Consider the following 16,595-nt stretch of genomic DNA (forward strand, 5'->3'; position numbering starts at 1 on the left):
TCACATAATAATAGTCAGACCACATTATTCAATTTTGCTCATAAACAGTGTAATAAAATAAAACAGGTTGATGTTGTAATATTAGCCCTACTTACATAAAATTTTGAAACATTATACAAATATTATACAATATAATAAAAAGATTAATAGAACAAATGCTAACAGAACACATTGAAGTAGTATATGGAACACCTATCGGTGTCACATTGTAATTACATTTGTAATATGTGTATTTTTTATGGTTATCAGTTTTATTAGAACTTATTTGGGAGATATTATTCTTTTTATTTAGAAAAAAAGAGTCATTGCTTTAATGTCGTTCTCTAATATCGCTGATTTGCATTATCAAAGGCTAATAATGTAATGTAATTACTGTAATCATCTTTATTTCCCCTAAACAGCACATTTGTAACAAAGGTCTGTACAAACTGTATTACAGTAAAACTCTTTTTCACCTTGTATTTGCTACACAATTTAATCTATATTTTATTGTGGGTGTTAAAAAGCAAAGTGCTTTATTATTGAGAGAACTTTCCTGTACTGTGTATTACAGTAAATGTCATTAGTATGTTAGTAGATGGTTTGGGGTTTCCCACATTCTAGGGCTCTCTGTATATTCAGTATAACTGAAGCACTTGATGGCTCCAGAGAGTTTGAGAGCTCATAGCAGTCATGCATCTTTCTGCCTTGCTGTCCCCTCCCACCTAGTTTATAGTCAACGCCCATCTAGAAGCTCACACATAAATGAAAGGTAAGGTAAGTTCCCCTTTTTTTCAAAGTAGAGTTGAATATTTTAGGTTTCCGTAAAGTGATCGCTCACTCTCAACTCTCACGGAGGAGAGGTAAGACACGTATGCTCTCTTCCTCTAGCATCACTTGTTTTAACTTTTGAACTCATTACTTCCTCTTCTGCCTTGTCTGCTAGCTGTTCTTAAAAAAAAAAAAAAAAAAGTTACCAGAAAGTATCTGTAATATTTACTGTTTTGCATTTTCTTTCTATGATGGTAGCTTGCAAAATGATTAATTTTGTAATTTTATATTTTAAAGTATATTTTTCTATATTTTAAATCCATATAGAATAATGGTAAAAACATTACCAATGAAGTAATAATACAAAGTAATATCACGTTGTATTGCTTTTGGAGAACCAAATGTATATGTTTGGTTCCTGGATAATTGACACGTGATTTCAAAATGGAGCATATCTGAATAATCATTTTAATAGGTTTAGAATGCTATTCTGTGTTATTTAGCATCTTACTGAAGGCAAGACAGAATGCTTAAATGTTGTATTATGGTAGGGTCTGATGTACATGCTATAATGAACAATGTCACATGTACTAAAAATGAAAGGCTACCGATGATCTTCAGAGATTCATAGTGAAAGTTTCTAACCACTCCAAGATTTCTACAGGGTGCTTTAGGTTACAATATTTAGTCTTCTAAGCATTTGACAGTTTCTGCCAATATACAATATATTTTGTATCTTTTCACAATATAGCCATCCCCTAGTAGCTATTAGTTAGTGACATAAAGTCAACCACTGGTAAACATCTGAGCTACATTGTAAAATGGTCACAGTTTAGTAATTTTAGACTACAACTGCGAGTGCAGTTACCTTGTATTGGTTTGATTTGCTATAAATAGGTGAAAAACAAAATCTGATTATAGCCCTTTGTTTTGCATTACCTTTTTGTCTGTTGTTGAATAAGTTATGAGTAGGGTAAAAACTACAGAACTAGAATTAAAGTTCTCACTGAGTATCATGGTGATGAAGGTACAATCCTATAAAATAATACCACCACTCCTATGGCCTGCTTTTAATATTGTGTTTAATCTCTAGCACAAGTGAAGGGCTAATAATAGCATTTTAAAGAATACTCCATATGCCAAGAGCTAGCATAACGTAAGGTGCTACAAAAAATACAAATACTGCTTTAATCATGATTGGAGTTAAAAAGTAATAAAGCCCAGCACATTGGTATTTATGTAACATTACCTCTGGAGCATGTTGTATAATAGTAAAAACATACAAATATACAAAAAGTTGTAAATGTTAGTTTACTAAATTAAATAAATAACTACACTTCTTTAGATTGTTCATTGAGAACCAAAAAATAAAAATATACAATATAAAACACACAAAAGTACTTTATACACAATAAAATAACATGGAAGGTGTAATATGACCTACTCATTAGGAGCAAATCACAGAGCTGTAGGCATGTGACTGTAAAGTTCCATCTTGAATCAAAAGAAAGTTAGAGCTTGGTGGGCTGGTGCCACTGGCTTTTCTAACAGCAAGATCAAACTAACATAATTCCAGACCTGTCTACCTGGGAATAATAGGCACTGGCACCCACCTTTGTGTTTTCCAGCAAATCTTGCTGCACTTCTTATAATATGCAATAAATTAAAAAATAATTCTGACGGCAAACCCTAAGGAACCCCTCATAATGTATACAGCAGGTGTGCAGATCTAGGAACTTAGTTCAGGAATCTCAACATTAGGGCATCCAAGATATTGGAATTCGCCTAGTGCTTTAAACCTCCAGATCCTGCCAAAAGAGATCTCAGTTTTGGAAAGACTAGGTCTTCACCAAATAAAGAAATATCGGTAGATCTTGCATTTGCGGTGTGGTCGGATGTCCCCTGTTACCATAACACTTGCACGGCAAATATTCTAGAAAATGACAGTTTCAGTACATGGGGGTTCTGAAACCTGTGCAGTGGCTTACACTTGTTGAAGAATGTTCTCTGTAACAAGCAAACATTTTGAGGATTGACTTCACCATACAAACCTCTTCAGGATGAGTCACAAATGAATACTGGTTTTTGTAGTCCTTAAAATGGTGTTCCATTAAAAAAAGGTTATCACTCTGTTTTGGAGTTATACACTTTTTTCAGGTAATACAGTTCTCAGATTATTACTAAAAAAATCTTTTTGTTGTTAATCAATTTCTGGTGAAATACTATTATTAGAAGGTCAAGTGCGATATGTAGAATAATCAACGTGCCAAAAATGCCATTTGACTGTCTCACTAACCCACTTCCTAGGTTCTGTAATAAGACCAGGGTATATTTTATGTAGCTTGCAAACCAGTTAATGGACACAATGGTGTTATTTACCAAAAGAATAGATGTTGTTTAGCTGGAAAAGTGCATGCACAATTTTAGGTTCACTTTACATACTCTATATATACTCTAAACTTCTAAGTAACAGTAACACTTCATTTTTCCTAAAGTCTAACTAAAACATTTTTATAGAGTTGAGGAGGGTTGTAACCACTGTCACGTTTCTTTGTTGCCATCTGTATCTCATAAGAGAGATTTCCATTCACCGTCTGTACTATTGACAGGAAGTGAGAATATATCTTTCCAATTTGAGGGACATCCCCCCTTTTGTTTCAGAAATAAGTCTCACCATTGGAAAAAGTATACTCTATTCCTGTTTTGTGACAACTCAAAAACTTGGACTTGCCCTCACTTTTATTCCCGACACTGTTAATCATGACAATTAGAGACAGCGAATTTCCCCAACAATGACATAGACAGCAATAAAAATTTGACCAAGGTTTCATCTTCTCACCACTCTATTCAAATAAAAAAAATGTTTTGTTTATTTATGCCTTAATTATTTTTTAATATTGTGATCTACTGAAAGAAGTGTGGGGTGGTTTACCTGCTTAGTTTGATGTCAGCCAATTAAAAAACTAAGATTTAAATATTAGCACCTTCAACGATTTTTTTATATATAAACAAGACTCTATGCACCATTGACTTTACTGCAGCCTCAGTGGTGTGTGAAACTTCTGTACAGATAAACAAAATACAATTCTGTAGAAAGTTTGAAATCTCTTGACAATTGTAGAAGTCTTCATTTCCACTAGTAAAGGTATGTATATTGTCAATATAACATAACGCTCTGGACTTATTATTAATAGGTATTTTATATAGGGCCGACATAATAACCAGAACTTTACAAATTCTATAGTCATGTCACTAGTTGTCCCTCAAAGGAGCTCGCAATCTAATGTCTCTGCCATAGTCATATGTGTTCAATACAGTCTTATTCTAAGTTCTACAATTTTTTGGGAGGAAGCCAAAAAACCTAATTGCATTCTTTTATGATGTAGGAGGAAACTGGAATATCCAGAGGAAACCCACACAAACTCCATGCAGATAGTGCCCTGATTCAAACCTGGGACTTAGTGTTCGCAAAGGCCAGAGTGCTAACCTCTGAACCAGCATGCTGACTTAACTTTGCCCCCATTCACATCTGACTTAAGTTCTAAGTAACAAGAAGTGAGCTACTAATGCTGTCCAGAATACAATGCCTGTGATAAATTCAGAAAGTTCACTTAGTTTACCCCAATCTCACATCCATAGAAAGTCATAGGAGCGTACTAATTCCCAATCCTTATGTAAATTTTTCTTCCTGTTTTCTGCATCAGTTTTTTACTGCTGACATTGTTTTTTATGTTATGAATTTTGTATATAATAGTACAAGTCGATCCTTACACTGGGTATGGACAATAAGAATGTTTTCCCTGTGAGCTGATGATTTTGTCTAAAGTTCCCAGATTTGGCCTAAAACAGGGTTACCATGTCACTTGCTAGATACATCCATCTTTACCCTTACCTAGACTTAGGAAATAAAGCACAATGATCCATATCCACCATTTTCTATACACCCTGAGATCCCAATAATGGAAACAAATTAGGAGCAGGGTTGTTAGTGATCCATATTTTCTAGATCCAACTCCAAAGCAGATTCAGCAGTTGAGCTCCAACTCTAGCTATCAGTCTAAACAAATCCCCTGTTGAAGTTAATCCCATATTTGTTCTATCCTACCTCTTTCAAATCCCATAATTTAGGCAGAATTCAGACTGGTGTGAAAAATAGTGCTCTTCACCACTCCATTGGACCTACTAGGCTGAAACCTGTGCAGTGTGTTTTTTTTTTCACTTCCAGTCATCCAGAAAGGCCAAAATCACAGAAAAGGCTATTGCAAACATGCTTGCAAAAGTAGTACAAAATGGTTCCAGTTCAAGTTTGTGGAGGTGGTTGGAGAACTGCCAATTAGGCACTACATGTAGAGTCTGAATAACCATTTGCAAACCATTTAGTAGTATGGTGAGAAGCAGATATACCAATATACATGATAAATGTTAGTCTGAATTCTTAAGTCTTACGCCTAATAAGTACGCTTATTTTACTACTACAACATTGGTTACTTTTTATTTACAGCATGTAAATTAGCACTGAGGGGAAGACGCTGCAGAATATTCAGCTCCACCTCTAAGATGCAAGGCTCAGCTCCATTCCGGTTTCAGCTCTGCGTCTAACCAACCCTACCTTAATACATTTTCTCCACTAATTTTACAGTGACTTCAATTATTTCATGAAAATGTTAATTCCGTTTAAAATATGCAAAAGAATATATCATACCAAATTGAATGATAAGACTCAGAGATAGACTAATATTTAACACTAGCTATTTAATTTTTTTGAAGTACTAATGTACTCTGGAAAACACACCAAATATAAGTAAGTATATAAGGGCAAAGTGACAAATTTGTCTGTTACTGGGTGTGATGGTGGGGCTAGTGGGTTTCATTATTGCGTAGCAAAACCTGCTAACCGCATTAAGAGCTAATGGGGGAACCTGCTTTGTACACAGATGACAAACCAGACATTAATGGGCTGGTAAATAGATTTATATTTTCCATATTTTAATAATGTAAGTCTATATGTAACAATCCCAGCCCCACTGTATGTACAGTGCTACAATCATAATGGATCTTAGATATATATATCTAAAGTGATTTTCCAAATACAAACACATGCCATATAATACACATACTGATTACTTTACATGGTACCTAAAAGTGCATGGTGACTTGTTTCTTCAGAATACCAGTTTGAGTCTTTACTTTGTAACTTGTTTGTTTGTATTGGGGTCACTACAAAGCTTCCATTATATTTTCCTATACAATAAATGCCAAAAAAGTTAAAAAGCTTTTGGGGCATAAAGCCAAACTATACACCAACTATGTATACTAAACGGCAGCTTCCCCCATACCTCATTCTGTAGTAACCGCCACATGCTGCCTTTGGTTTCCAGTTGTTGATGTGGTAATATGACAAAGAATAAGATATAGCCCTCCTTTAAACTAGTCATGTCGTTGGGGCCAAGCCATAATGTTTCACTAGACACCGAGGGGTCTATGTATGAAGAAATGTATCTATGTAAACCACAACCCAATAATCCAGTCATTTTATGTTATTCTGTTTGTCACACTTAAACATTAGTTTAGTCTTAATTATTAGTCCTAATTATTAGTCTTAATTAAAAAGATTATTTTAAATGTCTTCATTTTAGCTTTAAATTATTTGCTTTTTTGTGGCTTAAACCACATTTTAATATTCATAAAGTGCTTCCGGCTAATTAAACCTACTTCATGGAGTTGTTTTAAATGTTTAGGAACTGTTCTTGTACAGAGACATCTCCTAAGACTAAAATACATATTTTACATTAACAGAGGATACATACAGATCCTATTGAAACAGAATCATGGCAACATGATGTCAGTAAAAGGAAGCTTTTGTTATAATTAGAGCAAAATGACTTGTACTAATTCTTCAGTTTCACTGGAAGTTGTACTTGGAATAGCCTTTATTCTGATCATTATTTCATGTATAAGGTAGTAAATTACAGAACATGTAAAAATACTCAAGTTACAGCCATTAAAGAAGTGTTGCCTATGCTTTTCTTCTAACAGTCGGCAATAAAGAGGGTATAGAGTGGTATGAACCAAGGCGGAGATTGTGGAATGACCCCGATAAGCTGTGGAAATGGAAAACTGAGGCAATGGCTGATTGACCAGATTGACAGTGGAAAGTATCCTGGATTGGTATGGGAGAATGAAGACAGAAGCATTTTCCGTATACCTTGGAAACATGCTGGCAAACAGGACTACAACAGAGACGAAGACGCCGCTCTTTTTAAGGTATCTTGTCCAGGCCTCCGGGACCAAATTAGCCACAAATAGGTTATATTTTACACTACAGACTAGTGAGTAATCTGTGCCTGATCATGTGCATGATTATATTGTGATGAGTAGAATCCAACCTTCTGAAGAAGTTATTTGCATTGGGGTAAAATCCCCAATGGTGACACATTTTATCAAAATATCTGTTCTTTAAAATATATCAAAATCAAAGTTTAGCTTTTTTAAACAGACCAGAATGTAATGACTCACATATTTAAAGAAAATCAGGTTAAGATTTCATAGTTTATGCTTCTTTAGTGAGAAGTAGGGTGATTGATGTAATTGTAGTGTATGGCAACATACTCTGTGGGCCCTATGATTAAAAGTGTCGGGCCTCACATATATGTTAACTAGTAAATGTCTCCCTTTCATTTTTCAAGGACAAAATTGTAATTTAAGTGGAAATTATGATTTCTCTTAACCAGATTTATTGGAGACTCTTTTATCATGAAACCCATCCATTGTAAATCATTGTGGATCAATCACTGAAGGACCTGATAGATGAAAAGTGTTGACCCAAAAATTAGCGTCTGTCATTCATGTTTCTTGAGCAGGTTCTTGATCGAATAAGCTAAATAGGTAGCACAGAAAGTTTCTCTTTCAGGAACTTTTAGTCATGAAGCATAGCATTGTAACTCCTAACCCTCATGATATCAATGGGACTGTCCCAGGCTACAAGTGCTAGACCACTAAAATGAGGCCAGCTAATACAAAATAGAATGTTCTAACCCATAAACATATAAGGTATTGTTCTAGTATGAACAATGAACTGGTAGATGTTTAATGTTTTTTAAATGTTCATTTTAAATTGGAGTGGACACAATGGATTTAAACTCTTGGGGAGGTAGATTGAATGCAGACACTTGGTGAAACCTTGATGGTTTTCTATGAAAAAATATAGGTACTCCCTCAGACACTTTGATAAATAAAGTTTCATGACTTTTATATTGTACTTTGGATCCCTAATACTTTTATTTAAAAAAACTCAAAATACACAAAAGACTAACAACAAAAATACTGGGGCATCCCTCATTATGACTTTGTAACACTTTTCCAAAACAATCAGGCCAACATCATCCTCTCCTAGGATGGGCATTTATTTATTAAAAGGATTTATTTACTCGGCAAGAAACCCCAAAAACGGTACAGATATGTCCACAGATTGCTATTAAAACAGACTTGGCCCTGTTTATCACCACTATGGAAGACATCAGTCAGACATCACTGCTACATACAATGTAATAGAATAGAAAGAGAGGCTCCATAATATGCCTACATCTTCCTGATATAATTATTATAAATCCCCAAAAATATTCTTTCCCTCCTAGTATCTAAAGACTCCCTAAATACACATATAACTTAAATTTATTGCCATATTCCAATATGGCAAATTAGCTGTTTCATGGTCAGTAGGTGTTAGAAATCCCACAGGGGTTCTGACTTCGGCTGGTCACTATTTCTGGAAACATATGCAGAAATTCAAACAGAAGAACATAAAGGACTCATAATGCCCCACCTGACCTTTATATTGGGGTCAGGAGGGGTAACAATGGACAATAATGGGGGCACTGATATGCACCAGTCAAGTGGGGCACTACGGTTTTAGTGTGTGTTGAAGCATTGTAAGAAGAGCAAGAAAAGCTGACGAGGGCTTAAGGTCATTTGAAGGTTAGCATCTTTTCATTAGCTAGCATTGTTTTAGGGGTTTGTTAGTGGATTTCAGAACCATATTGTCATGTGTTGCAGCAGTGCATTGGGGTACCATTCCATACACTCATCCCTAATGAGATGGACGGGTATGGGTCAAGCTTTAAGGAATACATAATTATGTGATATATATCTTATCTCTCAAACATCTGATCTCAAACTATGCATAAAGCTCAATCCCAATAATTGATATTAGGGAATTACTTTTAATAGGCCCAAACTGACACCGATGTCTGCATTTATTTATCCTGAACATTTTATTCTTGTATTATGCAGATGTTACAGAAATTTCCAGGGTTTTATTATCCTTGCACAACAAGAAAAGAAAATCTGAAATACAATATGTAGTATTTACCATATCTTAAAAAGGACATTTCAGTGTAAATCTGACAGTTTTTATTGCTGGGGTCTATTAGAAGACCATCTAGTGAAAAGTCCATTGTCACTCCCCAGTTTTATACTTTACTGCCTGTGGCTTTAAATGGATCTGTTTTATGTGAATTTGTGGTTTGTGGTACAAACTGTGTAGTCGTCTTTCTAACTAGATATGGAAACGAGTGCGAGTGAATCTGTGTGCACTAATCTTATGAACTATCTCACTTTGACCATTTGCAGTGTTAGAAAGTGCACTGATTTATTTACCCAGTGTATTTAGAAGAGCAGAGCTACTGATTAGGATTTTATAACAACATATTTGATACTAATAAGGTCTACATTACAGTTAGAAGTTGAGTCTTGTAAGGGCATGTGCTAACTAGTGTCTGGCACTGTGCCCAGGATGTTGGGAGTTCTGCAGAATATTGGCAGGAGAGTAAGATGTCCAATACAGAAACACTACAGAACTACAGCTCTATGGTCTAAGACATCTGCATTCATTGATATTTTTCTCTGCTCAGCAGTGGAGTATCTTTCAGAGTTTAGAAAGATGAAAACTCCACATCAATGGACGCTTGTATCCATTGCTTCCAGGAGTCAAAGGCAGCCGCAAACACAATGCAAAATACTTTGTCATTGGAAATCTGTACTGAAAGAATTATGAAAGTTACTCCTTTCTGAAAATACTAATTGCCTGGCTGCAACATTTTACACAGATCTAGAAGACTTATGCAGAATGAAATGGCCCAAGGGATGTCAGGAAGAATTTTCTCATCTGCATACTTCTTTCAAAGTACTAAAGCCACTGGATTAGTATGACAGCCAGGGAACTAGCATTCACACAATGGGATATTTACAAAAAACATTGTTCTTTAGTATACATGTCAATTAAATAGCAAGCGATAAATCTAAAAGGTGTGTACAGGGGATCTTACAATTAGTTGTTCCTTAAAGCCAAAGTGTAGCAAAATGTGTTATTCTAATTTGTGCTTACAGTATGGTTCTTTTAACAGTGATTGTCATTTTGTCCTGCTCTTCCTGTTCTGGAGACACAACAGGAAGTGAGAAGTAATTTCTACAATGCAGTAGTAAGACTTTGCCTAAGCTAGGTTAACATATTTGAATTGCCCACATTTTTATTTTGAATGGCACCTCAATGCACATCACTAATAGGACTTCTGTCTGACAGCAAACTGCTACTGTGCGTCCAGGAGAGGCAAACAAGATTTGCATGCAGATCTTCAGAACACAATTGCTGTGGGCAAAAAAAACACATAACTTTTGTGAACCACTCCGTGATCTGCTGAAGCCATGACAAAAAAGAAGTACCAACTGCTCCTATTCATCTACATGGGGGAGATTGGGCTACCACTGGCCCTAATAGCCCTAAAATTTTTAATATATAATAATATATTTATTTGTATTGTGATGCTTTAAAAGCATGTTGGTAAGGCATACAATTTATTTTTAAAGCACCTAGGGTGGCTTTATATTGTATTTTTAACACTAGTTGTAGTTGTGATAAAAAATTTAAAACTGGCAAACTGGTACATTTAAATACCTGGTATTTCATTATTGTAAAGAAAACAGGAAAATAGTCAATTTCTTTCCACCTCCCACATCTTCTGAGTTACTATCAACTGTCCTGGTGTTGAGAAGTTTTCAGTGAGTCATTTACCAGCAGAGGGCTGTCTGCTTTTCTAAGTACTGCGTTTTTGAGGCTTTACATTGGAATAGACGGCTTCATTATCTGATGCCGGAGAATCTGTATCGTGGTATGAGCTTCCTGTGTGATTACTGTTTTCCAATAGAAACCCACTTTTACTGAAAAATATATACTATGCTTAACATTTGAGAAATCAAAGGCAGGAAAAAAAAAAAATCTGTGACATACTAAGGAATTATTCCAAATTATTTTACAAAGAAACTTTTTTTTCTTTTTTATCTTTTTACATGTGTTACACATGGCTTGACAATTACAATGTATTTGCAGCCTACATACCAATGCAAGTTAGCATTGATGGATATATATACATAAAGGGGGCAGAACCCCTAGCCCTATAAACCCTATACCTTAACCTCTAGCCCAAGCTAAAGAAGAATAATGCAGAGCCATGTTATCCATGCCGTATTTAGAGAAAGGGATGTAATAGATCCTGAATTCAGCACTCTATAATATGTGCGGATTTCAGTTCTGATTCGCTATATTGTGCCCTTATTGTTTTATCTAAGGCTGGATTTACACCTTCTGTCCAGCAAAAGTACTACTACCCTATATACTTCTTAATACTTTGCCTGAAGTATAGGTGAGGCCGCACATTCATTTCACAATATTATTTTATTAATATTAATATTAAGTCTTACAACTCCATGTTGCCCATAATGTTATCTTACATGCCTTGTCCCAAAGTAATATCGGACCACAGCCTTTCCACACTGGCTCTTAGAGAAACAAGCCTAATATTACATATTATTCACCTCTTCTTATTATTATTATATTATAATATACATATTATTATGCCTAAATAGGACTCTGGCACTTCGAAAAAGAAATATTGCAGCAATTAGTAACTGCAATTTATGAATTTATGTAACTGAATTTACATGTTATATTATAGAATCTGTTTTGTAATTAGCATTTGATGACCGTACTAGTTTTCCTAATTCTTATTGCTATTTGGTAGGGATGAGCGAGTGAAATTTTAAAATTCGATCTTGCGGCAAATCGGGCCGTTCTTGTTTACCATACATGTAAGCGAGAACGGCCTGTGTAAATTCAGCCGCCGAGATCGATATTTTTGGGACCTGCAGCTCCGCTCCCCTGATTGCTTTTGCAGCCCTGTAGTATGTGTTCTTGGTTAGAGATTCTCCATCCAAGAACACAGAAGTTCCGCGGCTGTGCTCATCATAAATGAATGCAGCTGTGGGAATCATCATTCATTGATGAGCACAACTGCGAGATTCACACTAACATGAATCATTGATGAGCACAGCTGCGGGATTCACACAATCATGAATGCAGCCGTGAGAATCCTCCTGTGCGCGATCCCCAGTTAAATGAGGGCTTCCCCGGGCACTAGAGGTTAACTCAGAATTGAAATCTGCACATATTATACAGTGCTGCATTGCAGCCGCAGTACTCCTCCTGTAATGATTTCCTCGAACTTCCAATGGGTCCACGAATTCGGTTCACCAAAGTTTCTCAGACCCATCGGAACATTCAGGAAATTCAGCGAGAATGTCAGATGCAGTCTCCCTCATCCCTACTACCGTGTTTCCCCGAAAATAAGACACCCCCCGAAAGTAAGCCCTAGCAGGATTTTTGGCTGTTTTCCAGCAAGCTCGAAATATAAGCCCTCCCCCGAAAGTAAGCCCTAGCTTAATACGGTAGAATATCTTCAGCACATACTGTACATAGTGGTGGGGGAGGAAGTAAAGGACATAACAGACTGTCACACGAGTGCAGGACTGTCACAACATCACTACCCCGTACGTACGAGTATTCCAGGCTCACACAATCCATCACTTCTCCGGGGCCAGAGCTGATGATTGTAGAGAGAGATGTGAAGGGAGGGCACACTGAGCCTGTCACATCTCTCCTTCTCAAATGATCGTGGTGGGGGGAGGAGAAAAGAGAGGACGCTGAGGATGCCACACCTCTCCTCCAGTGCAGTGCAGAACTGATTGTGCTGGGGGGAGTGAAGGGAGAACAGCCTGGATAAGGCTGTCCCATCTCTCTTCCAGAGCACAGTGATGCAGGACTGATTGGTGAGGGGGTGGGGGGAGGGTAGAAGAGGGAGGACACAGCACACAGCTTACTTACAGAGTTACCATGATAAATGTTAATTTTTTTGCGGTTTGTTGTTCTTCTCAAAATATAAGCCCTAGCTGAAAATAAGCCCTAGGGCATTTCTTGGAGAAAAAAATAATATAAGACAGTGTCTTATTTTCGGGGAAACATGGTAATTGGGCTAATACAGACAGATCCGTTGGCATTACAAGCTTTCTCTTTGATTGCAGTATATATTTTCTCACTTTGCAGGCCTGGGCACTTTTTAAAGGCAAATACCGGGAAGGTCTTGACAAACCAGATCCTCCTACATGGAAGACAAGGCTGCGCTGTGCTTTAAATAAGAGTAATGACTTTGAAGAATTAGTGGAAAGAAGTCAGTTGGATATATCAGATCCATATAAGGTGTACAAAATAGTCCCAGAAGGCTCAAAAAAAGGTAAGGTATTTTTTCTACAGGTTCCAGATTGATATGTGGTCATTTGAAACTCATAAAAAGGAAAGTTATCTGCTTATAAGGAATGACTTTTTAAATCAAACCTGTATACAAAAGCATGAAAGAGACGATAAAAGGCTGAATATTCCAGTTACCCATTGCATGCTGTACAAACATAAATGATTAAAAAAAAAATTGTAATGGTTTACAGTTAGCAGTGTCTTCTTTTGGTACAGAACTAGGACAACTGTTCCAGTCCCTCTGTGCTGTAACTAAAATGTTCTCAAGCTACCTATGCTCCACTGTAAGCAACGATATGTTCTCGGATAAGGTAGCTCTTACATTAAATGTCTATGATATCACCAGGAAAAAGCTGTGAAACCGGGCTTTACCAGCAATGTAGCTACACAGGTTTACTGGATGACCCAGCTTTACTGATGAAATTGTATCTTCTCCAGCCTTGGAGAGCTGTAATAAATGAGGCCCAATGTTATGACTGTCCAATAAAAGATGGTATGAACTTTGGAACTATAGATCTGTGTAATATTATGTATATATTAGATAATACTGAAATGTTATATTGTATTGCACTGGTCATAAATGTGTTTTTTTAAACTACAGGAGTAAAGCAGCTTGGCTCCGAAGACACTCAGTTAGTTGTAAATCATCCATTCGCCGTACCACAAGCTTACACATCTCTTCAGCCTCATTCTCAGGTATTTGCATGAAAATAAAAAAATAAGTTCCTTGAAGTTACCAGTTAAGGATGTGCAGCTTTGTTATGAAGTGCAGAATGTTGCAATGTTTTAAACAGGCTACTTTAAATGTAGGTCATATCAGGCTGTCATGAAGGTCGTAGATATGAAAGTAAGCAAAGTATGGACAAAGCTCTGAATGTACCAGATTTGCCCCAAGTACAATGCTTTTATTACAGTAATTTTATAGTTGTTCAATAGATAAATATAACCACCATCTTAAAGCAATGCTGTGTTCCAGTAGTTATTATCCAACAATGATTCATATATGGTGCTATCAGTTATAGACAAATCTCACTGTACAGTGTTTGGTGTCTGAAAAAATGTATAAAGACAAAGGAAAGGATTTAAGGGATCCTGAAAAAAATGTTAGCTAATAATTTAGCCAATCTGATATTATTTCAAGTATTGGTGGCTAGCAATGTACTCTCATATCTTGCATTACCAGAGCTAAATATTAAATACATTTTTACTACCTGCTGGCAATCAGGCTGTTATTATTCGTTGAAAATCCCTAAGTAACAAGAAAAAATGGAAAACCACCAGCTAAAACATGAAAAAAGAAGTATTCCCTAAAATAAAACCCTAACTATAACTTTAAGGTTCCATTCACACTAACCAAGTGTACTGCAGTGCATTAAGTTAGTTAACATGACCTGTGCTGTGGCAGCCTTTTCATGTAATTGGAACTCAAGGAATGAAAAACTGTGCATGCATAACTTGTAGATAGTCCATGCAGAGAACACCTGATCTATGAATTATCCTCTCCAGGAAAACAATCCTCAGTCTTTGGTGATATGGTCTTACTAAGGTTACATACACATCACATTATCGCCTCAGTGCTGGTATCGGACGAAAATCTGATGTGTGCACAGTGCTCGTCTGCAAAGGACAAATGATCGTAATGCAAGTGAAGGGGAGAAAGCACAGCGGGCTGCCGCTCCATCGTTCTCCTCCTACCCTCTCCATAGTGCTGTATGTACATCGCTCGTTCGTTCATCTTTCAGTACTTTATGTAAAGAAAAGTGAAAGATTCCTTCCAACCACAAAAATCCAATGTGTGTACTTGCCTAAGCTTTGCCATTGTCCGGGTTATTTAGGTATGGTGAAATAGGCTCAGACAGCACTGTGCCATTGTGTATAGCACACCGTTAATTATAGCAGTTATAACAAACTGTTCTCATGATCTGAGCACAGAATAATAAAAGCTTCATCTTCCTCTTTGACAGGTGCCACACTTTATGATGTCTCACGAACGGAGCTGGAGGGACTATGCACCAGAACAACCACATCCTGATCTTCCTTACCAGTGTGCAAGTGTCCCTTTTGCAGCACGCAGTCACCTATGGCAAAACACTTCCTGTGATAACAGTATGTACCTTGCTTCTACTTCTTACTTCTTAACTCGTGTTGATCAGAGAAAGGTAACTGAAGCAAAACAGCCTGTTAGTTACAGTTCACTTGATGTTACTGTTTTCTTTAATTCATTTTTGTAGTATAAGTAACCTCCATGATTTTAGTTGGTTTGTTGTAACAAAAATTGGAGATGTTATTTCTGCTAGACTGATGCCAGGCACACAATATGAAATTATCTTTAAATACTGCATTCTACATATAGAAAGTGTATTTGTGTGCGTGTGTGTGGAGGGGGTTGCCAGTAATGCCTAAGTATATGCAGAATGTTTATATTTGTAGAGGAATGCAATGGTCCACCATCTGACTTCATGTGGTGCCCAGTTTTCTGTTGAGGTTCACATTTTTTGCAGCTTAGGTAGCCAGACCAAGTTTACCAGCCTTGGTATGCATCAGTTAAATTGGAAAAATTCTTTGATCAAGTTTTCTGTTCGGTAGCAAGTCTGAGAGCTAGAAACACACACAGTTGTACATTACTAATTCTATGCTGCAAGGTAAATTTACATTCTCACAACTTCAATAGTATAATAAACCTTTCAAACATTTTTTTAAATTTTGCATAATAATGGAATTAGTTTATTAGTAAATCTTTCAGAACAATGCTTTCCACCGGAAATTGTACCCTTGCTCCCTATTTCAGTGATAATTCAACATTTATGGGTTTTACCTCCTTTCACCCCAGGAGCAATGGCCACCAGAATAAATAGTAGGGGTGAATCTCTACATCAGGGGCAAATAACGGGGGCTCTGACTCTTCCCTACTATTTAAAGTGCTTTAGATTTAATTGTTTTACCTCAATATAAAATAGGAATTGACTAGTCCTTTATGCTCTAACATAGAACTAGATGATAAGATTGTGACAATAAAAATAGGTGACCCTTTGTATGATTTCACTGGAGTCTTTAAGAAATCAATGAACCAAGTAAAACAGAAACTTAACTGCCTGGAAATCAGTGGATGTGGTTGGTTGATAGTTATTATTATTATTATTATTATTAAACAGGATTTATATAGCGCCAACATATTACGCAGCGCTGTACATTAAATAGGGATTGCAAATGA

The 16,595-nt window shown here is 36.4% G+C and overlaps 1 protein-coding gene across 2 annotated transcripts in view; it reads left to right on the forward strand.

Annotated features, from left to right (window-relative positions):
• The first annotated feature begins 753 nt into the window (after positions 1–753).
• Positions 754–16,595, forward strand: part of IRF4 (interferon regulatory factor 4) — a 24,580-nt gene continuing 8,738 nt past the window's right edge. Inside the window, exons 1-5 of one of the 2 annotated variants that reach the window (XM_072411787.1) lie at positions 754–842; positions 6,787–7,014; positions 13,181–13,367; positions 13,986–14,080; positions 15,349–15,490. In XM_072411787.1, the coding sequence (XP_072267888.1) occupies positions 6,814–7,014; positions 13,181–13,367; positions 13,986–14,080; positions 15,349–15,490 (625 nt within the window). In that variant the 5' untranslated portion in view covers positions 754–842; positions 6,787–6,813. Of the gene's footprint in view, positions 843–5,224; positions 5,552–6,786; positions 7,015–13,180; positions 13,368–13,985; positions 14,081–15,348; positions 15,491–16,595 lie in introns of those variants that run through there. The other variant, XM_072411788.1, reaches the window with a different exon arrangement.

Source organism: Pyxicephalus adspersus, chromosome 5 (assembly GCF_032062135.1).
Source record: "Pyxicephalus adspersus chromosome 5, UCB_Pads_2.0, whole genome shotgun sequence".
In the NCBI taxonomy this organism is placed as follows: Eukaryota; Metazoa; Chordata; class Amphibia; order Anura; family Pyxicephalidae; genus Pyxicephalus; species Pyxicephalus adspersus.